Source organism: Charadrius vociferus, unplaced genomic scaffold (genome assembly GCF_000708025.1).
Source record: "Charadrius vociferus isolate BGI_N301 unplaced genomic scaffold, ASM70802v2 scaffold196, whole genome shotgun sequence".
Classification (NCBI taxonomy): domain Eukaryota; kingdom Metazoa; phylum Chordata; class Aves; order Charadriiformes; family Charadriidae; genus Charadrius; species Charadrius vociferus.
Genome location: NW_009648953.1, coordinates 587627 through 612877, shown reverse-complemented (window position 1 = coordinate 612877; position 25251 = coordinate 587627). Strand labels below are relative to the sequence as shown.

General features: G+C 45.6%; 1 protein-coding gene across 1 annotated transcript; it reads left to right on the top strand.

Moving 5' to 3' along the window:
- LOC104288576 (pseudouridine-metabolizing bifunctional protein C1861.05-like) lies at positions 1-23834 on the top strand. The gene is made up of 18 exons (XM_009887399.1): positions 1-85; positions 612-726; positions 2027-2201; positions 2789-2900; positions 3889-3995; positions 4961-5087; positions 5640-5760; positions 6019-6104; positions 7177-7301; positions 8564-8623; positions 12813-12879; positions 14040-14134; positions 15689-15817; positions 17104-17218; positions 18031-18168; positions 18841-19007; positions 19439-19527; positions 23639-23834. Exons 1-18 carry the CDS (start codon positions 1-3, stop codon positions 23832-23834), a joined length of 2109 nt encoding a protein of 702 aa, XP_009885701.1.
- Positions 23835-25251: the final 1417 nt, after the last annotated feature.

The following is a 25251-nucleotide window of genomic DNA, read 5'->3' as shown; positions in this document are numbered from 1 at the left end:
ATGATTAGGAAGATAACTTATAGCCTGGGAAGACATGTGTCCGCTGTGGCATGTGGGACCACCCAGGTGAGAAGATTTCTGCATGGTGAGTAGTGTATTCTGAAACAGTTTGTGGGTGGAAAGCATTTTCCTCATCTGAAGGCAGCAGGGACCTTGCTGGCAGTGTTCTATGAGCAAAGCAAAGAGCAACAATAGTATTGATGCATGATAGTCTTATAATATATTGAGTTACTATGGTATCCTTGATGCTTCCACTCTTTTAAAACATATTCCTGGGGCACAGTTGCAGGGCTCAGTTCATTCACAGTAATGTTAATTTAAAGTAATGTTACTGGAGCCAGTGACAGCACATCTGCAAAAATGGTGGCAGAGGAACACTCAGTGATGATGATGATGATTATTCATGTTAACAGTAGAGATATTTTGCAAATATTTCACTTACATAAAACACAGCTTTAGTCTTCATGAAGTTATTTGTGAATTCACCCCAAAGAACAGCTGAAGAGGGGGATAAATTTATTGTGATGATGACAATTTGCCTTTTATAAAACAGCTCAATAGTTACTGCAAATACCCACGCAAATAATTCACTTTTTTGTGTTTATCCCCAGGTGCTTATGTCAGGATTCAGCCCTCCGTACAGGAAGCCCTGATGGAGGGGAGACCAGTTGTAGCCTTGGAAAGCACCATCATTACACATGGCATGGCCTATCCTCAGAATCTAAGGTGGTGAATTTTGATGTTCCTCATTCAACAAAGTTGTAAGAACAAGGCATATAACTGGTGGATCGGTATTAGTATTCTTTGTCAAGACAAAACCCTTGTAAGAGCAAATGGAAACGTCAGGTTGCTAGGCATGCAGAATATGAGCTCCAGTGTAAAATAAATGTATTTGGACTTTTAAGGACACATATGGGGTACCTATTTTTATCTCCTTATCCAACACCTTAAATTTCTGGCTTTCTTTAAAATGTGGCAGCAGATAGTGTCACCACTTGCTGTAAGAGAGCTACCAGCCTTTTTGGCTGCAGAGTTTGTACAGACATTGAAAAGACTCTGCAGTTTCTTTTGGTATAACTTTTGTAATGCAAAAAGAATTGGAGCACAATAATGAAATCTGTTCCTTAGTGCCACTCGCAGCAGCTACTGTGAAAGCTGCTGGTCCCTCTCGCTGCCTTCTGTGTCCTGCAAAGACAGGACCTCTCTACCCTTTATTTATTGATGTTAAGTAGATTTGCGTTTCACTGAGTTACAGTGCCAGAAATCACTGCACACTCCCCTCCATCCTTGCTTTCAGAAAGCACAGGAAGGCTTTGGTATTGATTTTCCATCTTGCTTTTTAGCTGGCCATTATTTTGCTTGGCATTCTGTCTTAGAACGAAGCTCTAAAAATTTGGTTTTGGGGTGGAGGTAGTTTCAATACTTAAAGATTGCCTAGCGTATGTACGGATAGCTCAGAAAGTGAGAAGCTGCTGCTCTTAAAAAGGATAGTATATGAATGATCAAGGTTAAAACCTGCAAAGCTTAGAAATACCTAGTCTGCAGCTCTAGAGTATCATCAGGCTGCAGCTTTTTGGCACGGCCATTACTTTATATCTAACTACCTGTATTGTGAAAAATATATCCCAATCATTTGAGCGGGGCTTGAATTACCTGGGGTTTCTGTGAAGGACTATGATCTCAGAGGAATAACAGGTAATAGATACAGAAATGTCCTACTTTGAGAAGATCCCTGTTTTCAGTAGTCTATTGTACAACCAGATTTGCCTGTTAACCAAGTGATTTTTCTCAAAAATGAAGCACAGAGCTTGGACATTGCTGTCCTGAAAATGGGAGCTCTGCACTTCTGCAAATTCAAGTGCAAAGACTTCTGCCATTAGGAAGATACACAAGAGGAACTGGACTTAGCTGAAATCACAAGAACTGTATAAAACTGGAAACTGAACGATCGCCATCAAACACAGCAGTTTTCTTGTCTGTTTGCCTCACTAATTTTGAGATTGTTGTCTTGTTTATCTTGTTCTAGCATGGCCAGAGAGGTGGAAGAAATTGTAACAACAAATGGAGCGGTACCAGCCACTGTAGGTATTTTAAGAGGTCGAATCCATGTAGGACTCACAGATGAGGAACTTGAGTTCTTGGCAAGCAGTAAAAATGTAGTTAAAGTGTCTCGGAGAGATCTTCCTTTCGTCCTCAGCCAGGTATGGTATGCAGGCTTTCTATTGTGGTGTTCTCTATACAGCAAGAGTATAGTGCTCTCCAGCTTCAAGCCAGGTGGCTTTTAGACCTCTTGAAAATAGCATGTAAAGTATTATCTTATGGGTAAGCTCAAATGTGGTACTATCTAGAATCAAAATACAACAGAGTAAGGGAATAGCAGCCATGAACTAGGGCTTCTGAAAAGTCATTCCAGATTGGCTGGCAAGCCATAAGCACTTGGTTAAGAATATTCTTATTGACATGATACGGCATCATCATGTTACATGTAAACTATGTTACATGCAGGCCACCTTGAGCTTAAGGTGACATGAGCCACCCATGAAGCTTTGTGGTTGGAAAGCCTGGGAGAACAAAGGCCTTTGCTATCATCAGGGCAAGCACGGCTTACGTAGCGGGGATGGTGATTCCCCTGCATTTTTGCCTAATAGAATATTTGTATCAGAATTTCACTTGTCAGCTGGTGACAGCAGGCTGTTGTGACATTGCTACATGTCAGACCACAACCATAGCTGCCTGCATGCAGTATTCTCCAGGCCACCCTGGGTGCTGACTGTTTGTCCCCTGACAGGGCTTGTCCGGTGGCACTACCGTGTCTGGAACAATGATTGCTGCACACAAAGCGGGAATCTCCATGTTTGTGACAGGTGGCATAGGAGGCGTCCATCGGGGAGGAGAGAACAGTAAGAAAATTAATACATTCTACTTTTCTCTATGTTGCTACTGTTTTATTTAATTCCATCTTTCTCCTTTTTCCCCAGTCTGTCCTGCAGTAACTGTCTGCTCAGAAGAGTAAAGTTATCATTCTTCTTGACCATACTATGGTTGTTTTCTCCCCGGTGTCTCCTTTCCAGAAGCTTCAGAATATTCCTCTTGAGCACTGGCCAGTTGTTAAGAGGATGGAAGTTTCTCTTTATCCTTTGCTTACACGGGTTTATATGGATATTGTTTGCTGGTGCAACAGGACCTGACAGTACCTCTCCCACTCTGTAATGGCTGGATAACCTGGTACTGGCTACCAAGCACAGTGTTGTTACGAACGAACTCTCAGCTGAGGAGAGTCTCACCACAAAAGAGACTTAGGCCCTGGTCCGTGTTAGAGGTGCATACTCCTCTCTGGAAAACGGCCCAGCCTTGGCAGTGTAGTTTGTGACCTTTAAGTACATTCTCTCTTCGTAGCCATATATATTCCTAGCATAGCATAAGTGCTCTGCCCTGCTGGATGCCATCCCTTTCAGATGTGATGTAAATTCCAGACCAGGGAGTTTCCTAAGGTCAGCAAAGCTCCTGTGGCGCTTTTTTTTGCCAGTGATGTCAACACCAAAAATCAAAATCTACTTAAATTATATTCCATCTCCTTGAACTTTGTCCTTGCTTAATAATACCTTCTTCTTTCTTTTCTACCAAATTTCTGCATGCCGTTTATTGATGTGATCAAAGAGCTGAGAGATACACCTCTGCCCTAAGCTATGTGACTTCTTTTTGGCAATCTCTCTTTCAATCTCAACACCTAAAGGCATGATCTAAACCTGTAATATTTGTTTGTGGATCTAAGTGGTTAGAAAAACAGGCAGTGTCATCCCAGGCAGATACAGCTTTTTAAGAGGGCAGATCACATCAGCTTGGACTACAATACAATCACCCACACAATGGCTGCTTGTCCCTTGACAGCTCTGGATGTGAGTGCTGACCTGACAGAGCTAGGACGAACTCCGGTTGCTGTTGTATCTGCAGGAGTCAAGTCTATCCTTGATATTGGCAGGACACTGGAGTATCTGGTAGGTAGCATGGGCTGCTGAGCCTGAAAGCAGATAAAGTTGTACTTTGTATACAGAATGCCCAGTGGTGTCAGGGCAAGTATTAAGCCTCAGATTTTTAGAAATTACTATTGTGAGGACGTGAACCCATATTTAATGCTCTCTAGTCCTGGGGCTATAAAAGCGCTGGGCTGCTCCCTAATATAAATCTATCCGTGCCCAAGGGGCTGTTCCAGCAGCTGTTCCAAGTGAGGCCAAAGGGAGAGCTAGCCATGACCTCTTTCTCTGGCCCTAGACTTGCTTTTCTGGCACAGTGCTCCAGAATGGATGGATCACGCAGACTAGATCCATCAAACACTAAAAGAATAATAAAATATAAATATTTTATATTTGTATTATGTATCAATATTATTTGTATTTAGAAATAACAATGCAAATATCCAACATTTATATTTTATTAATAATAGTATTTATATTTATTAAAATGTTTTATTATATAAAATAATAAAATACAGAACTAAAGTGGGAATCAAGATGACTTCCAGTCACTTTTTAAGGTTTGGTATGTTGGAAACCACCAGGGCCAGCACTTCAGGTGACAGCCAACGTCAATACTTCTCAATCACAAACAGAGCTCATTTATATTCCTGTCAGCTCATCACATGTCTTCAGATCACAGGTTGTTACCTTGGAATCGGTATTGCACTAATGACAGCTGCATGGCTTTTGATCAGCTCCAAGCACAAGCAACATATGTTTATGTCTCCTGTGTCTCAGTAAGCCAGATTCTGTCTAACCAGTTGCTGTGTCTGGCTCTTTGCTTTGAAAAATGTTGGTAATAGAATAGAATGTGATGTATAAAGATAACCAGACCCTGTGCTAAAGAAAGGCAGTTTTTAGCTGGGCAGAAGGAGCAAGTCCCATTCTTTTGGTGTGTCAACTTTCCCTCCACTGATTACCTGCTTGTCTCACCTCCGCTGCTGCAGGAGACTCAGGGAGTCTGCGTGGCTGCCTTTGGAGAGTCAAGGGAATTCCCAGCCTTCTTCTCACGCCAAAGTGGCTTCCAGGCACCATACCACGTCCGGGATGAAGAGGAGGCAGCTGAACTCATTGGTGTGTTTCAGAAGGGAAAGGCCCATGTAGGGCCCTGGAAAAGAGGGACACAAAAATCACCTTGAATGAGGCACTTTCTTTTTTAACTTTGGAGTAGAGTTTTGTCCCAAAAAACAAGCCATCCCACCTCCCCCATTCCTGTTTTTTTTAAAAATAAAGGAGCAGGGAAGTTCAGTCTTTACAGCAAGCTTTTTTGGCTAGCTGCAGTCACCTTGGCATGCTCATACATTTTGTTCATGCTGGTGAAGTGCAGGGAACACGTAAGTTAGTGTGCTTACAAAAAGAGCTTCTGGGCCTTCAGAAGTGGAATTGTTTTTCTTTAAAAAATATATATATAATTCTTTGCCCCTTTTATTGTACAGACACACTCAAAATAAAGAGGCAGATGTAAATTGATTGGTAGCTGGAAGAGACCCTGCCCTTGAGTCAGCTAAGAATAGGAGCTCCAGCAAATGTGGGTTCCTTCACACACGCCTACTCTCCTCTATGCTTTTCCTTCAGCATTTAATTTATCCAAGCAGAACTGCTAACGATCTGCCTGTCCTCTCCCAGCCAGCGCTCTGGGGCTAGGCCTGAGCAGTGGGGTGCTGATAGCAGTGCCCTGTCCTGAGGAGCGAGCTGCTTCGGGCCAGGTCATCGAAGAGGCCATCCAACAAGCTCTCGGCGAAGCCAGGTGAGAAGCAATCTAAGCCCTATCCTTTACTCACCCAGTGAGCCCACAGGGTGAACCAGTGAGCACAGCTTAACTTTGGGCACGGGTGAGCCCGCAATATGCATTCAACTGTACTTTTATCTAACCTGAAGCTTGTTTACAGGCCGTTTTATAGTATGTGGTTATGGAGATAAAGTATCTGCTAGCAGCAGTGCTTCTCCTCTGATGCTGTTTCAGCTCAGTCCTCCTCATCCGCAGGCATTTTCTTTACATTTGCAGGTCTAAAGGGATCACAGGCAAAGAACTGACCCCTTTTATGTTACAGAAGATCAATGAATTAACTGATGGGAGATCACTGGACTCCAGTATCCTTTTACTGAGTGGGGGAAAAATAAGGTACTTCAGTGTACTTCATATCTCTTCTGATAATGCTTGGTAGAAAATGTTGTCACTTTATCAACAGTCTAGCAAGGGGCAAAGACTTCAGTATCTAGAAACAGATGAGAGCTTAGCGACTGCATCCTGCTTTTTCAGGAGCACCCTTACTGTCCTCATCCACTTTTGCAATAAAAACTGGAGGCCAGCACAGACAGCAGGTGGTCCAGAGCCCAAAGAGATCCCTTACATCTGATCCCCAAGCTTGCCTGCTCTGTGATGGAGTCGCAGGACACTGTTGTCCATGGTGGGGCATGTACCACTGGAAGGTACCTAGGCTTCCCAGAGCACTGCATTGTACTTCACACTGCCTTATCTTCATGTGGCTGCAGAGTAAGAGAAACTTGGAGGGAAAACACCCCTGGATGAGCAGGAATCCTCTTGCACCAGCAAGAGAAGAGCAGATCTACTTGCTGGGATGTCACTGTAGGATCTAGGAGAGCCAGATTCACATCCAGGCTCTGCTGCCAGCCCTTTAGGAGACCTGGTCAGTCAAGACAGATTGGTAAAGGCATTTTTGGATATTAGAGCTGTATGCAGCCACAGTGTCAGGCTTTCAAAGCTCTGATACTCTCCTCTCAGTGAAATTGCTGAAATGTTTGCTTATAGAGACTTGGCAAAAAATCTCAGTAGGCATCTCTTTCTGGAAAAGCTGGCCAAGATCCTCCGAGGTTTTTAGACTCTGGCTCTAGTTTAAGCACTTCACTTTCTCTTTTCTCTGTGAAGCTTTTGCTTCTGTTCCCCATTTGTCAAATGGAAATGACAGGTTTTCTCTCCACGGACACAGGGGGAGGAAGGTGAAAAAAATTAAAAATTCAGGGTGTTCATGCAGTATTGTAATGCAGTGTATGTGCCCCGAAATAATTATTGTATAGAGGGATCAAATTTATCAAGTCTTCAGCGTGTATTTTCTGCTTTCTCCCTCTAGGCAGTTCCTACGTAGGCTTCTGAGAGGTCAGTCTTGCTGGTATTTTTTCTTTTCCTCAAAAAAATTCCAAACAGACCTTGCTCTGATCCAGAACAATGCCAGAGTGGGCAGCTGCATTGCAGTGGCCCTGAGCAAACTGCAGAAAGCCAGAAGAAAGGGGAAGCTGCCTCAGCAAGAGAACACAACCCCACCTCAGCCAGTGAGTCCCCTGCTGCCCTCTATATGATGCCTCTCTGCTGACAGCACAGGATAAATTTCTATCTGTTTCCAAAAGTAGAAGGTGACTCAGCCAGAGACCGATCTTTCTGCTTCACATAGGCAGACATTCTCTCTTTAGTATTTGTTCTTATTCTCAGATAAATATCCTCTCTTCCTCCCCCTATCCACATTTACAGGGAATAAAGACTGGCAGTGGCCTAATCCCATTAAGTCTTAGCCCATCAAATCCATTAAAACTTTAATCACCTTTTCACCTTTTACTGTGCCCTTACATACAACTTCAACTATATTGCTCTCAGTGCCAGGGAACTCGTGACTACAGGAGTAAACCTGGAAGAGGGTAGAGGGAGATATTTTGAGCTGCTGAGCCATAAGCGTTTTATAAATATCTCTTTTTGCTGGCCTCCTGCTCACGATTGCCAAAATTACAAGAAGTACAGCATATCCCAAACGAGATCCATTATAATCCTAATACTCTATTCACTATCTTGGATTTTGTGTGTGCCACAATTTACAGGGAATTTATTTTAGCTAGTCTTTAGAGAGCTGAAAATTTTTCAAAAACCCATTTGCAATAGGATTTTTCAACATTAAAGAGGGCAGTGACTCCAGAGGCAATAACCCAGCATTTGATGGAATGAGAAAAAACAGCTGTATGTCCCCAAAGAATCTGGAAACTTCCTGTTTGTGGAGCTGTACTGCTTTTTCTGGCTTTGTAGGACAATAAGACAGTGATCTGTAAAGTGTCACTGGGTATGGCAATTTCTCTTGGGAACTTGCAAGAAATGACTGCATTTTTCTGCCCACTTTTTCACCCATTTTCTTTGCTTTTTTACACAGCAGTGCTTGAATGTTTCTGGGGTTTGGTACACAGAAATTGTCCCAAAAAGAGATGGCTTCAAGGGCAATGACATGACCAGACCCATGCAACTTCTTACGTTACTCTATCACCACACAGAGAAGCCGCCAGCACCCATATGTCTACACAATAATATCCTACCTGCCATGCTTGAGCTGGCTATGAGCAGGCATAATTCAGAAAGCAACATATAGATTCAATTATTTAGAATTGGGACTATACAGACCTACATTTAGCCATCCAAAATAAGCACAGGCCTTCACACTCTAAATTAGATAGCTTCCAAGAAAGTGGGAAAAGTGACTAGGAAAAACAAAGACAACTTGGAAACGTTTTCCTCAAGTCCTTCCAACCACTTTTTACCTCTTTCTTCCCTCTTAAAGGTGGTGATTGGAGGTATCAACGTTGACTTTATAGCCAAGGCGCAGAACCCTGTCATCCTGGTACTGTACCTATAACAGCTTTCTTAGCACTACTGCCATTTCCAGCTACTTCAACAGGAGTGCCAAGCCAAAGGGGGGCGGTGGGGGGAAGGTGGTATCCATGCATGATATCCACATATCTATGCACACACACATGCACAAACTTGGGAGGTGTAGTGCTGAATATTTGGTACGTTGTCTGGGTGGGCAATGGAGTGACACATACTAACCTACTCTGTTTCCATGCTGAAAGTCACTATCCCTACCACTTAAGACAGGGACAGAGCAATGCATCATCCTAACAATCTCCTCATATGACTCTGGCCTGTGCAGTCTACGTTAAGGTGCCTTGGCGCTGTTCTCTGATGCCACAAGCCCAGAGAGCTCTTTTAGCAAAAGAGCTGCTCAGGGCACTCTCAGAGCACATATGCAAAGAGCTAGAAGCAATGGGTAAAGACCCTCACTGTGCTATGACAACCTCCAATTCAAAGACAGACCCTAGAGGGAGGAAATCCCCAGCTGAGAGCCAGCTCTGGCTGCCTGGGACCGTCTCAGCTATGGAAAGCAGCAAGAGTCTCTGTGCAGAGTACCCACAGTGGTAAGAAACCTTTGAGAAAAGTAGTACTGACACAGTTACAGCTAAACAAGAGAGCCAGCTTCCTCAGTCATAAAGGACTTGAGTCACCAAAAAAAAAAAAGATTGTTTTTATAAAAATAGAACACTTTAAATGTTACCAGACCCTCGCCCTCTCAATTTGGTTTGACCAAGAAACAACCAAGAAGCTAAAGTGGAACAAACCTGGGACTTCCCCATGCAAATGACAGCCATTTGCATGGCCTATACAATTTTTCTTGAGCTATATGAAGTACTATGGATTGGGGTGGTGAAACTTGTTTAAAAGTCATTTGGTGTCTCAAATTACTCTATGCTGATTGCTGGGCACGCATATGGCGCCTCAGTCAGACAGGGAAAGACACAGGCTCAGGAAGCTGTCCTTAAGGAAGTCAGCTATTCAACGATACGGAGGCGGAGGCCGAACAGTATTATGGTGGTCAAGGGTAATGCTGTGGCATCAGCTATGAAGGCTTGGAAAGCCAAAAGTTGAACTGCTTCAGCTGTGATCTAACTGATAACAAACCTACCCCACACTCAGCTCTCAGGACAAGGAGCTAAGCTGTGTCCTAGAGTGGGCAGCCACCCTTTGGCATGTTAGACATGAGTGCAGATCCCTGGACCACCCATGGCATGGTGAGGGGCCAAGGGCAGCTATAGATCCTGCTGGAACCAGCAGACAGGGGAAAAGGAAAAAGGAGATTTTAATGTTGCATGAAAAAGTGAGGTATTAGCTGCCCTTATGTGTAGCAGTAAGCCCTAGAGCTGACGGCCCATCGTGGCAGCTACCCAAATGCCAAGCTGCAGGAGGATTCAGAAACTGACAGCCAAAATGTTCCGGCTGACAGCTGCTGCAGTTAGGCACAGAGGAAAAGACACTCTGAACAGCATTGCTTTGTTTTGGCTTTTAAAGACAGATTTTTTTTCAAAGAGCTCAGCACCCAGCAGGTCCCACCCTTCTGCATGTTGGATTTGTTGCAGAGCACTGGGGTACTGCTCACACTTTGTGCTGTCCCAGTTAGTAAGAAAGCAGCTGTATTCTGTCCTGGTTGTAATTCCCACATGGCTTTCAAGGCTATTCAGAAGCAAGGTGCTTTGTAAGTAATTATCTGACCTGTAGAGAAGGATGCATGGTCTTGCTCAGAGAAATGTTCTGGAAGAAGCACTGTGGTTACAACTCTCTCGGGGTATCCAGAAGTTAAGTAGAGTCTCATTTTTACATTAGGAATTCAAACCTCTTAGAATAGGGAAGAAGGTCCCAGAGACTTTCTCAGTTCTCTGAAACATTGCCAGAAACCATCAGCCCAGTATTATTTCAGATCACCTCAGCAAGCCAGTTTTCATATAAGTTCTTTCATCTTGACCAGCCCCAACTGAAGACAACGTAGAAGAGATACCCGAGTACCGTTCAGACTTAGAGTGACTGGCTGCGCTGGGAAAGTGCAATGAGAGCCAGTCATTTCTTCTTCAAAGCAGGCTGCTAGTTTCTCTCTCACTGCAGCCACCTACTACTTTAAAGAGACATTTAGCATCTTCATTTCTTTTAGGCCCTGTGGGGTTGTACAACAGCAGAGGGCACCCACAGCTGGGTCCCTGTGTGGAAGGCTGGTAGATCTGCTGTTAGGGCAAGGCTTGCTGTAAAAAGCCTGAAACTCTGGCTTTGGGACGTGAGGGGGACTAAAAAAGATCAGCATGCCAGGCAATGAAAGGAGCTCATGAGTATTTTTGACATTCCTGCGGGCATCAGTTTTGAAAAACAGATAGTGGAACTACATAAAATAGAGTTCATGCACATCACTGACAGCAGTTAGTACCCTCTTAATATTGAAATAGAGGCCAGTATCCAAAGCGATATTGTTTGACTTGCCTAAACAAGCATCCTTGCTTTTTACCTTGGAGCAGGTTTGGGGTTTTGTTGTGTTTTGTTTTTCCCTTGGCTTTCAGAGTTAAATAGCCAAGTAAGTTTCAGAGTGAAATAAGTTTCAGAGTTAAATAGCCAAGCTCAATGCTTTGGAAGTCTGCAACGCTCAACGGGAGACAGTTGCAGATGGAAATATCCTCATTCCTGGCAGTGCCAGTGGCAATTCCCTGGGAGCATGAGCAAACATAACAGAGGGGCATTTGGGTTAATGAGGAGTGACAAGTAGCGGAAAGATGGACAGAGGCCATAGGTTGCTTATATACAGGCAGTTCTCTCAGGTGGTCTGAGCAGTTCAGGGCTTGGAGAGCTGCCACACAGAAAAGCAAGGGTGTCAAGAATTAGCACCAAGTCTTACAGACTACGGAACTGGGGAGAATCAGGCAAACAAAACCAGCCTGGAGATCAGAAGAGTAACAAAAAGAGCATATTTAGGTGGGAGAGCAGGGCTGGATGTGGAAGAAAGCACTGTGTGGAAAGGACAGAGGTACACCTTCAGATGGGGGAAGAAGAAGAGTCCTCGGGGAGCTTCAGTATGAGTTTTGAGAATGCCCAAAAACAGTGATGGGATGGAGGCAGAATATTTCATACCGTGAGATGGCAATACGTTTACTTGTTTAGGATAGATAGTGGTGCTTAAAAGCAAGAAAAATGTGTATGTGCAGGGGTATTCTGGTGCACCTGAGCTAACGTGGGGCAGAGAGAGTCTGGGCCAGAAGCTGCTGTGTGTGGGCATGCACACACTTCAGTGCTTGCTTCCCAAATGCTCAACATACTCTTGAAAGCTCCAGAACTGTGAAGATCGTTATGACTGCCGGTGGCAAGCTGTCTTCAGAAATGGAAAATATGTTTCAGGATTTTATGAAACAAGAGCTTTAAAACCATTTGATAGTCAGATGAAGCCCAAATTGAGCTGAGCACTTACTGAGGTAATTCTTCTGGCAGGAGAATTAGAAGGAGGAGGAGATGAGTGAGGGACTGCCCATCTTCTGACAATTTGGCTGTTTGTGACAGACTGACGGACAGAGGAGTGGAAGGCAGAGGCAAGAGAAAAAGACTGGTTGATAACCACATAGGTGAAGAATAAGGGTATTTTTGATGAGGGAGATGTTTGGGAAAGAAGGGTGAGTGAAAAAAACTATTCAGACACTGAAATAGATCCTTCCGCAAGTGAAGTACAGAGGCAGCATAAGCAAAGGTAACAAATCTCACTTTACCTTCAAAGAGAAAAAAAACCCCAACCAACAACAAAAACCCCAGACTGCTTAAGGGGGGAGCTAAGTGGCCTGGAAGGCAGCTGCAAAACCCATCGGGTCTGGGTCAGCAGCTCTGGAGTCCCAGCGCTGATGTGAGCAGGTAAATTCAGAGGGCTGCTCATATCAACTGAAACACTTGTTAGCATTGTTCTAAGAGGTCTTTGCAAGTAAGACCAAAATAGCAATGCATGGCGAGACCAAACTGATCCCCCCTCTTAGGAAGTGGGCCTTTGTCATCAAAGTTGAAGTGTGTAAGTGGGTGGTAGAAGTTTGCATTGCCCTCAGTCTGGTAGCCAGATGGCTTCCCTCTAATTGCTGACCTACATTTCAGCAGCATCAACTTCACTTCACATGTTAATGGAGATGTAGTATCTATGCCAAGCAGCCCTCCCAGTTTTGCCAATTAACAGTTTATTCTTCCAGGGTGGTGGGCAAACAAACACTGGAAGAGTGAGACGAACCTTTGGCGGCGTTGGAAGAAACTTGGCAGGTGCCTAGTGCTTGGGTTTGCCTGTGGGTGCATGCCAGCTGTGATTTGTCCTTTGGTATTCCATCAACAGCAGGAGCTCTTGAATGCTGTTAAGATCTGGGACACGTAAGGCAATATACCAGTGGGCAGACTGCCTGGAAAAGGCAGGGCCATTCCAAGAAATAAGAGGGGAGGGAGTTGGGGTCAGGGAAAAAAAGGTCCACAAATATGAAGTTAACTAGTATTTAGCACAGTGACCCCAAATCCAAGTTAAATAAGCATCACTGATCTCCAGTGACTGCTGCCTGGCCCTCAGTGGTGAATTAATGGCAGGTTATAGTCACAATGGAAGTATGTCTTGAGCAAGAATTTGAAAGGAATAGGCTTGTTCAAAGATGATCATCCATGCACTACAGACAGGAGGAACTGAGGTGCAGAAATGACTGTAGAAGGGAAAGGGCTACAGTTGTTGGCAACAAGAAGGGATCGCGCTGTACCTGGTGCTTCACCACAAGCAGCAGCAAACCAGTGTTCAGGTATTAAAATTAGCAGGGGCAGACTACAAAAAGATTTTAGGATTATTCTGGATTTTTGACCTTTCCCAAATCTTCCTAACACAAATCTACTACCATTTCAGATCACAAATGGGGGAGCTTGAGGGGAACAAAAAATGCCACCCTCTGAGGTATAATTTGTGGTAACTGGAAGGGAGAGAACGAGTTTGCCTGTGAATCTGTTCAGATTTGTTGGTTCTAATAAGATAGCATGGTGGGAACACCAGCGTGGGAAGGGCAGCAGCAGGAAAGGCCGTGCATAGAAGCAATGGGTGAAAGCCCACATGCCTGTGATGGCAAAGGAGATGATGCCAGGGTTTTTTCCCTCATGCAGAAGTTTCTTCCCCCTTCTTTGCTTTTCCTTCATTCTCAGGTGTCCCAAAAAACCCAGAGAATTCAGAGTGCCAGTGCAGCAAGCAGACATAGATCACCCCACTCAACCCCAGCTAAACATTTGCAGCAGCTGTGGCTGAGTTTCATCTTGAACATTCTTCTGGACAAGGATTGATGGGCATTAAGTTTTCCAGGAGAGGGCTTTCCTACAGACACTCATCCTGCACAGGCTGTCACTGTGTTCACAGTACTCTGATGGATTTATTAATATCTTTGTTTCCGTTTGCTTTTTAGACTGCTTAAGCCGTCTTGGACGGACTCCTCTCTTTTTGTCAGCTGTGGGGAAGGATGAACATTCAGAGTCCATCCTGCACTACTGTCACCACATGGTATGTTGCACAGTAGTGGCGTCTCGGAAGCATCCAAGTGATGAAAATACATATAGGGAAAAGTCTTCTCAACCCTGGCAGACATAAGAGCTACCTTCCATCAGGCTAAGGGTAGGAATAATTCAATGCTGCTTTAGTTACAGGCAATTAGAAGGCAAGGAGCCACCCCCCAAAACACAGGCTAGATGCAAGTACCTCTTGGAGTCTGAACCATACAGTTTGAATTCAGTTCCAGGGAGTGGTGCTTGAAGGAGACAGAGAGGTAAGTCAGGAGAAACCATGAAAATTTCTAGGAAGGCCTAAGCACATCCATAAATATGCAAAGCCTGACCCTGAGGCTAGACTGCCAAAATCAGCCTGGTTTAGGCAAAGCATAAGACAGAGAAAACCTGGAACTCGGAGCACAGGCTGGACACCTCACAAGAAGTTCAGAGGAGTAGGGTCCTCCACATAGCTGCACACACCCCTAACTGTGCACCAGAGGAATACCTGACTTCAGCAGCAGCTTGTCCCCCGAGGTCAGAGAGCCAGGAGTAGCAGGAGCTCGCCACCCCCAGCAGGGAGCAGAGAAAGCCAGGAGGGTAACCCCAACCATCAGGCACCTCCATGGTGAAGAAGCAGAGCTGAGGGCAAGCCAGGGATATAAGTGGAGACCCCAGGTGAGGCTGGTCAGGGCCATTAAGGCTTATTTGTGCCCTCAGGGCCCTGGTATCCAAATAGGGATAGTGCTGACTATCTGAGCAACTCAGTAAATGAAGCAATAAGAACATGAACTCCTTTTTGGTTGATAAAGGCTTCGTAGCAGCAGGTATATAATCCCTCCTCTACCCAGCACAGCACAGTTTGTGCCATCAAAGGAAAGATGGACTAGCTGGCCAGCTGTCAAGCAATCCGTGCCTGTAACAAAACACATTACCGCCAGTGCTGGAGTGACTCTTTCCTTAAAACCTCCAGTTTCCCTGTGAACTACTGGTGGGGATGCATTTCTCCATCCACATCTATATTCCAAGAAATGCCCTGAATTCTCTAAGCAGATCATTCACAAGACCCACAGAGGAAGGACACCTCGTAGCTCTGCCTGCAACAGTGCTGTAAAAATGGCTCCAAGGCTACCCTCAAAATCAGGCTGTGTGGTCAGTGAGGTGGCTAACATAACTGCTGGCTGGAGTGTGCCACCAAGACATGCCCAGCATATCGGCAGGCCATCAAAGTGTCACACAAGCTATGAGAATGGATGACGGGAACAGGCCGGGCTACAGACCACTCTTCCATTATGACAGAGCACAACCTATGGAACTGCATGGCAGAGACCTGTCACTCTCATTTACTAAATGATTTCTTTAACCTGTGGCATTTGGTGCAAATATTAGAAAATATCTGCCAGCACTGTCTAGACCACGATACCTCTGAAATGTTGTTTATCTCAAGGGAGAAGGGAGGTTGAAGGGAGAACAGCAAGCTGGGCTACCAATGAAGTGGGCACAGAGAAAGAATAAGCCAAATGTCGCAGGGACAAGAAACATGCTGCATGTAGAACTGTCCTCCCTGTTTTAGGACATGACCGCCATCCTTCAGCTGGAGGGGAAGAGCACAGCCACTTACTGTGCTGTGATCACTAGTGCTGGAGAGCTCAGCGTTGGCTTGGGAGATATGGACATCCACCACCAAATAACAGAGCAATACGTAAGCATATCATCTGATTTGTAAGCTTTTTCTTGTGAGAAGGAGAGTGGAGGTGTGTCAGAAGGCAACTGGTGAAGCTGTAGCAGGAGGGAGGGAGTGTGCATAATTTTCGGCAGTTTAAAGACAGCGATAAATCCAGTCCACCTGCAGAAACGGTATTTCCCCCTTTAGGGAAAAACAAAAAAAAAGTGGACAGAACACTGGTTAAAGCAAGTTTTCCTGTTCCATCCCCTCGCTATCATCTCTGTTGTTTCTACATGCTGAGTTCTATCAACAGGCACTGCTGTTCAGCACATCCAAACCTTCAAAATGTCAGGGCTAATAGAAGCAGTGATTAAGGACTGATTCACTGAAAGCCCCATCACTGCACCCTCCTTCCCTGCTCCTTCTTTTGTTGACAGAACAAAAGCCCGTGCTTCGTGATTGACAGCAACATGGAAGTTAAGTTCAATTTACTTACCAGTGGCATCCCCTTGAGGTGGAGACTTCCTAGGGAAAAATATTGTCATTGCTCCCACTTCCATCCCCACCCTGCCTCTCCCAAATCTTGGCACAGAAAAACCATTACACGACAGATTAATTCTCCTGAGCGTTACAAAACGGTTCTGGCCAGTGGAAACTCTGAACCAATATTCTGCTGCAAAGTGCATTCTGGCAGCCCTTCTTCCCACCAGAATTAGCAGAGACGTGGGAGGCATGCTGCACAAGTGCCTTTAGCACTGGCCTGGCATTCAGGCAGTGGTGGAGCAGCCTCAGAGAGCCAAAGGAGGGAATGGCAGCTCCCCACTCTACTGCTCTGCTGTCTGCCATCCCTACATGATTCAGTAGGATCCAGAAGTAAAATGCTGTGATGAACAACCTGCATCAGGAGGCATTGCGCACAGAGGACATCTAAATGATGTGCTCAATGTAGTCAAGCCAGGCATAGCACAGGGAATCCTACAGTGACATTAAATAGCAGCATTCCCTTTCCCTGTAAGTCTCTGACTGACTCACAGGTACCAAAGTAGTCTAGTGAGGATCAGTAACTACCTTTCTCTGCTGGAGGGGCCCTGTAAGTTGAGTCCAGCTCTTGATGGCAGGCAGAAGGGGAAGGAGAAGAAGGGAAGGAGATGAGACAAATGGAAAAATCAACTTTCCTTAGGGAATCACTCTTTTAGGTTCATGCCTGCACCTAAGGGCTGTAATACAAGTGAAAATCCTACATCCTGAGTCTGAAGAGCAGTAATTTTGTTTCTCTGCCATGACTCAAGCTGTCTCTGCTCTGTGTCCTGGATTTTCACTAGGTATCCCAGTTCAAGGAGAACCTGTGCCAGGCCCCTCTAGTTTGCATTGATGGAAATGTGCCTCTTTCCACTATTCAGTACGTCTGCCAACTAGCTAGAGAGCATCAGCTAGCAGGTAAGGAGATCTCGCCCAGCCCTGGCCCTGTAGCTCCTAACAGCATGTGCCAAGACACTCCGCACACCCTGAGCACTCTCTACTGCTGCTTGCAGGAGATACACAGTTATTGTCTGACATGCTGTGTTATTCAGCACTCCTTTCTGTACTCTGCTACTCTATTTCAAATAGACGAAACATTTCTGCTTTCTCTGGGTTTTTCCCATTCTGCAGTTAAATCACATTTCCCGTAATGTAGGTGCTGCAGCCCTCTGGCACTGCCAGAAAGCCAGGGAAAGCTGCTCTCTTTGCCTTTAATCTCAAGGCAAGCACAAATGTGTGTGCTTCTGCCAGTTTGAGCAGCAATATAGTTGGCTTCTCAGAATAAGTGCTAAAATATCTTTTGGGAGGATTTCTCTCCCACTTCCCATAAAATACATAACTCTCTCCCTTGGTATGCAGGGGACCCTTCACAAGGCTTCCTAAACCTTTGGAGTTATGCCTTCATTTTTAAAAGCAAATCCTGAAGAAGGAGGCAATGTTCTTAAAACCTGGCAGAGGCTCCAAAACCAGCTAAGAGGAGTAACAAACCTGAAGTCTGATTATATCACTCCAGAGCCAGAAGCGAAGGTGTCATTGCTGACTACCAGAAAGGAAACCTTAGGAGACCTTGTCCCCAGCGTGAAGAAAATAGTACTTCAGTGTCTAATGGATTACACGAATAACCCCAGTTGTGCAGATCATGCTAAGCCTTCTGCACTGCATCCTGCTCTGATGTAGAGATGAACCACTAATTAATTGATTAACTAACGAATTGCAATGTTGTTTTGAAGTGTGCTATGAGCCAACAGATGAGAACAAGGCCTCTAAGCCATTCCTCTCAGACAGCTGGAAAGCGCTCACGTACATTTCCCCCAACCTGCAAGAGCTAAGAGCAATAAACCGGACCCTCGGGAACCCTCTGCCAGCAGGTATTGAATACTTAAAAGGGTCAGTCACACTTTTAGATAACCCAGACCCTGGAGAAGAGCATTTTCCTCCCCAGCCCCCATTTCAAGCAAATGGAGTTATAATATAGTGGGGATTTGTAAGCACTCGTGGTGTCTTCGACCATACAGCCATCTCTGCGTGGGTTGTATGGTCCAGGCTGGACAGACTTTCTATCAAAGAGCACAGTAGGCTTGGGATGGCTCCTTGTCCAAAACCAGAGTTCCTATTTGCGTCATTTCATCAGCTAAACAGGAAAAATGTCTGGTTTGTAAACATGTCTCTGAAGCATGATGCTCTAAGGGCACCTGTCCCAACAGTACCACCCTTTGCAGAAATTAAATACCCTGCCACATGCAGGTGGAGATCCAACAGCATTAAGACAAGGAAGTCATGCTTCAGCTCAGTTTTTTAATCTCTACAGACACATGTTTCGTCCCATGAGGGGCGGTTTCCTCAGCATAAGATAGAGGTGTGGTATGGAAAATCCCATGTTTCCTATGATTTCAAGAAAAAAAAAATTATCAACTACATTTCAGAAGTGCTCATAAATAGTAGTAGTGTTGCTCATAAATAGGCTGCCAGCCCATAAAAAGGTCAGTCCTTTACAGGACCTTTCCAGTTATACCACAGTTTTCCCTTCCCACTCTCTGAAGAGCTGCCGTCCAGGTTGGAGGATGTTGTCCAGACTGCAGTGGCCTTGGCCCGCCCTTTGCTGGCCCACCTGCACTGTGTGGTGGTGACCCTCGGCGCTCACGGCGTCCTCCTGTGTGGCAAGAGCCCAGGAGGGAGCATCTCGCTTTGTCCGGGAGCCCACGAAAAGGTAAGGGCTCGCAAGACAAACGCTGAGCTCTCAGTGGCTTTTTTCTGGGACCGTGTAGCACTGTTGCTATTTCTGGTGGCATGGCAGCAGTCCTGGGAAACGTGGCATTGCTGCTGGCAAATGTATGTGTTTGGGGGGTGGAATGCACAGCTCTGAAAGAAAATCAAGTTCTCTGTCCGTATATTGCTGGCTCCTAGCAGCAGTGTTTATAGTCAGCTAGTTTTTAAATGTGAATATTCATGAGTGCAAGTTTCATTTTCAGGAAGCTGCATTTAAATGGCTGATCTCTTTCAAAGTGTGAAAAAAGACTATTGGTGCTTTTTTTTCTTTTTCTTTTTTTTGGCATTCGTGCAGGTCTGGGTGGCATCAGCCACACCAGGCCTTATCAGCTTGGGCAATTCCCAGTAACTTCCCTTCTCTCCCCCCACCAGACTGCTGCTGCCAGCCTCTGCGCCGCCCACTACCCCGCCGTCCACATCAGCAGGGAGGAGATAGTCAACGTCTCAGGAGCCGGCGACAGGTATATTGCTCACTACTTTGTCTTCTCCAGCTAAATGTGGAAGGGCCATAATTGGATTTCTTTGCAATTCTACTGCAAAGACAAATGACATTCTGCTGCTTGAGGAACAGACACTAAGGACGCAAGAACAGGACTGGTTACTGTGATTCCTTGCAAAGCTTGCTAAAAATGTCCCCCTAAGCATCTTGGAAGCCAGTCTTGCCATTATTAATTTTGCTTTTCTTTAAGATCCAAGCCTTTGATGGCAATCTAGTAGTTCTGACTTAGTCCAGGCTGAGCTGCTAAAAGCAAAGTAAACCACCTTACATCAAAGCTGTCTTACTAACTACTTTACTTCTACACTTCTCCAATGGAAGTGGGACTGCCACTCAGTAGCTAAAATTGCCCTATAAAAGCTTTTCATCAGATTCTGCATTTGCCTCTGGCAATAGCTCATGCTTCAAAAGAGTCTGCTGTATAATTTGCCTAGCTGTTCACACAACGCTGTGCATAAGAGTAGGAAATGACAGGAATTATTCCTAGCCCCACTGATCAATTCTCAGTCTGTCAGAGTAATATTTTATTATGCTCCTTGTTAACTTGTCAAACTATATGTAGTAGTCAGGGTTGGTTGGTTTTTTTTTTCTTGCTTCGTACACTACAATAATTGATTCCATCCTTTCATTACCTTGGGCTAGACCAAACGGCTGTATGTGACAGACATTTCCTTTTATTTTTCTACTCTTACCTACCAATAACTCAACATAGCAACACTTATTTTTTCTTTTATGAGTGGGCAGAATGAATAACGTCCTCAATATTTGAGTTAGGATCAATCGATAACTTCTTGCCAAGTCTGTCCACTTAACCCCAGGACACACTCCTTGTGTCTCAAATCACCTCTGAGATGAGTTGACTGCAGCTGCAAGCTGGTCTTCCCCACAGAATTCACAGAATTCACAGAATGGTTAGGGTTGGAAGGGACCTTTGGAGATCATCTAGTCCAACCCCCCTGCCAGAGCAGGGTCACCTACAGCACGTTGCACAGGACAGCGTCCAGGCGGGTTTTGAATGTCTCCAGAGTGGGAGACTCCACCACCTCTCTGGGCAGCCTGTTCCAGTGCTCCACTACCCTCAAAGTAAAGAAGTTCCTTCTCATGTTAAGATGGAACTTCCTATGTTCAAGTTTATGCCCATTACCCCTCGTCCTATCACTGGGTGCCACTGAAAAAAGACTACTCCCATCCCCCTGGCATCCTCCCATTAAGTATTTGTATGTATTAATAAGATCCCCCCTCAATCTTCTTTTCTCTAGACTAAAGAGACCCAAGTCCCTCAGCCTTTCCTCATAAGAAAGGTGCTCCAGTCCCCTAATCATCTTTGTTGCCCTTTGCTGGACCCTCTCCAGCAGTTCCCTGTCTTTCTTGAACTGGGGAGCCCAGAACTGGACACAGTACTCCAGATGCGGTCTCACCAGGGCAGAGTAGAGGGGGAGGATGACCTCCCTCGACCTGCTGGCCACACTCTTCTTGATGCACCCCAGGATGCCATTCGCCTTCTTGGCCGCCAGGGCACATTGCTGGCTCATGGTCATCCTGTTGTCCACCAGGACTCCCAGGTCCCTCTCCACAGAGCTGCTCTCCAGGAGGTCAGCCCCCAACCTGTACTGGTGCATGGGGTTATTCCTCCCCAGGTGCAGTACCCTACACTTACCCTTGTTGAACTTCATAAGGTTTCTTTCTGCCCAACTCTCCAGCCTGGCGAGGTCACGCTGTAAGGCAGCACAGCCTTCTGGCGTGTCAGCCACTCCTCCCAGTTTTGTGTCATCAGCAAACTTGCTGATGGTACACTCTATCCCTTCATCCAGATCATTGATGAATATGTTGAACAAAACTGGGCCCAGTACTGACCCCTGAGGGACACCACTTGTTACTAACCTCCAACTAGACTCTGCGCCACTAACCACAACCCTCTGAGCTCTATCTGTAAGCCAGTTCTCAATCCACCTCACTGTCCATTCATCTAAGCCACACTTCCTAAGCTTTCCTGTGAGGATGATGTGGGAGACAGTGTCGAAAGCCTTGCCAAAGTCAAGGTAGACAACATCCACTGCCCTCCCCTCATCCACCCATCTAGTTACTTTGTCATAGAAGGCTATCAGATTAGTCAGACATGACTTCCAAAGAAGACTGAAGTGTTGTTCAGAGCAGTAAGTGTAACAGCAGAGGAATGGGGGCTGGGAGGAACCTTGAGGGGTCAGCCTGCCCTAAGGAAAGCTCAGCTTTGCTCACTACTTCTAGCAGGTGTGCCCAACCTCTGCCAGTCCCTCCAGGGACACAGCCTCCTCTCTGCACCATCTGCTTGGTACACAACTACCCCTTACCACCGGACAATTTTTTCTAGAGGCCAATGTAAATATCTTCTTTAGGGTTTTCTTTCCCTTTTTAAAAGCTTAATTTAAGGGAAGACCAAAGGTGAGATAAAGTGCTCCACTGCCAAACACCTCCACACAGGAGTACTTGAAGTTTGTTTTTCCTCCCAAAGCTATCTGAAAGCTAGGGGCCCGTTACCTCTCCCATTCCTGAAGTAATACTAGTCTGGAAATCCCATTCCCCAGAGTCCCCATGTCCATGTGGGAATTTTCGTAGTCCTTTTGTTCATTCAGGGTTTTCCTTTCTGGTAATCCCAGAATCTCTGCTCCACTGAGCTGCAGAAATCCCTGTTCTACAGAGTAAGAGTGCCAAACTAGGCTGGAAATGCTGGGACACTACACGTATAAACTGGTAAAGCCGCCCAAGCCCAGCCTGTGTGCACTTTCAAGGGACTATGCAGCAGGGTATAACCCAGGGCTATAACACATTCACAGCTCAGCTGCTGTTGAACCCTCACAGTTTTGAAATCAGGGGACACTGCGCACCCAGAAACAGTGATCTGGGGCACCTCACGCCTTGCTTTGACCCTACGGCTCTCCTACAACACCAGAGATGCTGCCCAAGGAGCCACGCGTGTGTACAGGGAGCCGCAGCTGTTTGCTCCTTGCGCCTGGCTGCCGTGACAACACAACACCACATGCCCGCACACGGCATTGCTAGGGGATGCTCCCCCAAATATTTACTCTGAACCCCCGGAGCTGTTGAGAGATTAAATGGTTTATGGAAATAATAATCTTTTGTTCCTTTGTTATGGATACAAAGATGTTGAGGTAATTAGCCAGAGCACAAAAAAAAGTGGTCTTTTTCCATTCCCCTTAGATTTGCTCAGTAATCCTCCTTGCCATTGCATTTTCCCGTCCTTGTTTCTTCCTCTTAGATGTCATTATCTTCTCCCTTCACTTCCACCTCTCCCTCGTCCTTTCTTAGCTTCCGAGCATCATTACTGTATTTACCTATGACTAAACAGTAGTTATTGCCAGTCAATCACAGCCACCACCCTGCACATATCCATGCCTCAACAGAGCCTTCCCCTGCAAGCCAGGCAGATGGCAAAGTCATCCCCTTCTCCTGATGGTCTCCTCTGTGCCTTGTGAGGACCTGTGGCTGACTGCTGTTGGCCCAAGCACTCACATAAGTTTTACCGGGAAATTCCAAATGGAAAACCACAGCTAAGGTTTATAAAATCTGAACCTACAATCTCATTCTAGCTTTGGATTTCTTTTTCCAGCTGTTTCTGTTGCCCCACTCACATATATACGGAGACTTTACCTCTCTTCCCATCTACCCCTTTGGGGACAGGAGGGAATGTAACGAGGCACCAACAAGCAGCAGAGAAGAGACAAAATAATTAGAGAGCAAGGGAAAAAGAGATTCTTCTCTTCTTAGACTCCTTTCTTTTCTCCTGCCTCACCTGGAAAACCAGGGAGAAAAGAAAATACAGTAGAATGGGAAAGTACCTCAACTTCTCAGATGAGAAGCAAATAAAATGTGAATAATAGCACTATCAGTTACTCCGAATTTAAAAATAAATATAAAAAAGCAAAACCTTTTCATTATAACCTCACCCCTCCTGTGTGACGTATCCTGCTTCTGTAAGTGTTGGTTTGGGTCCAAATGAATGCTCTTACAAATGAATGGCCATGGTCCCGAGGTCCAAGCTGTTCCCCAGTGTTCAAAACTGCCTTTCTTTCTCTCCACAGCTTAATGGCGGGAATCCTTGCAGGGATGCTCGCTAAACATGACACAGATACCTGTGTGCGGATGGGTCTGCTTGCTGCAAGCTTGTCTCTCCGTTCCTATGAGCCCATTTCCCCGGAAATCAGCACTTCCAGTGTCAGCCAGGAGCAAGTCAAGAGCAGGAACTGGCCAGAGGTAAAGGTATGGAAGATGGACTAGAGCACCACGGCTTTCTCAGCCATCACCTCCTGCCACTCCCAGCATTGCTAGTTCCGGGAACTGGGACGTGTTTTGAGCTTCGAGCTCAAAAGCTGGCTGCTGACCAAAGGACCTAGATTTTTGGTGCACACTACCTTTTGGGAGGTGAAGTGTCAATGGAGTGCATTTGATGACAACTACTATTGCATTGTTCACACTCACGTTTGTCTGCTGTTGTTTCCTCTCTCTTTTTTTTTTTTTTGTGGGTTACAGCAACCACAACTTGATTCTTCTGTCTCCGGCCTGTTGACAGTTTACTTCACCTCCCACTCTAAGGAGAACACTCATCTGTTTTGGTCTTGAGTAAACCCTCAGAGAAGGAGGTCCGAACCCAGGGAACTTCTTCTTTGTAATGAAAAGCTAGTTTCTGGTCTTTCAGACCTCCTGCTTCCCTGAACCTCCAGTCTTTCCTAGATTCTGTTGGAGCAGGTCCAGAGGAAGGCCACAAAAATGATCAGAGGGATGGAACACCTCTCCTATGAGGACAGGCTGAGAGAGTTAGGGTTGTTCAGCCTGGAGAAGAGAAGGCTGCAGGGAGACCTTATTGTGACCTTTCAGTACTTAAAGAAGGCTTATAACAAAGATGGAGACAGACTTTTTAGTAGGTCCATTGTGGTAGGAAAAAGGGTAATGGTTTTAAACTAAAAGAGGGTAGATTTAGCTTGGACATAAGGAAGAAATTTTTTACAATGAGGGTGGTGAAACACTGGCACAGGTTGCCCAGAGAGGTGGTAGATGGCCCATCCCTGGAAACATTCAAGGTCAGGTTGGATAGGGCTCTGAGCAACCTGATCTAGTTGAAGATATCCCTGCTTATTGCAGGGAGGTTGGACTAGATGACCTTTAAACGTCCCTTCCAACTCAAACGATTCTATGATTTTCTCCTGAGGGGATTTTCCTTACCTCCACCTTGTGTCACTGTTGTTCATTGTCATGGTAGTTTCTCTGTCACCGACTCCCAGATCTTCAGGACCATGTCTCCTCAGCTGGGCCCAGCAGCAACATTCTCACTTGCTGCTCACTCCTGCTTTATATCCAAGAGGTCCCATGGACCATAATATGTGGCAAGGTGTATTTGGCAGGCACATAACACTGTAGGACCATCTCATCAGTCTTCCCAAGCCAGACAGCAAACACTGCACTTTCTTGCCTGAAGTCCAACGGCCCTGGAGAAAGCAGGCAAGACTAACTAAAGAGAGGCAACCAGGGGCCAAGCTGGCAGCCTTTAAAAGAAGACTGCACACATTCATCTGAACTTGGGCCTTCCTTCCTCCTCAGCCCAGAGTGTCAAAAGCAAACATCCCGCTCACCCACATACACACCTCGCAGGGTTGGAGCAAGCCCCTCTCTCCATGCCTCCGTTTTTGACTACTTGGCA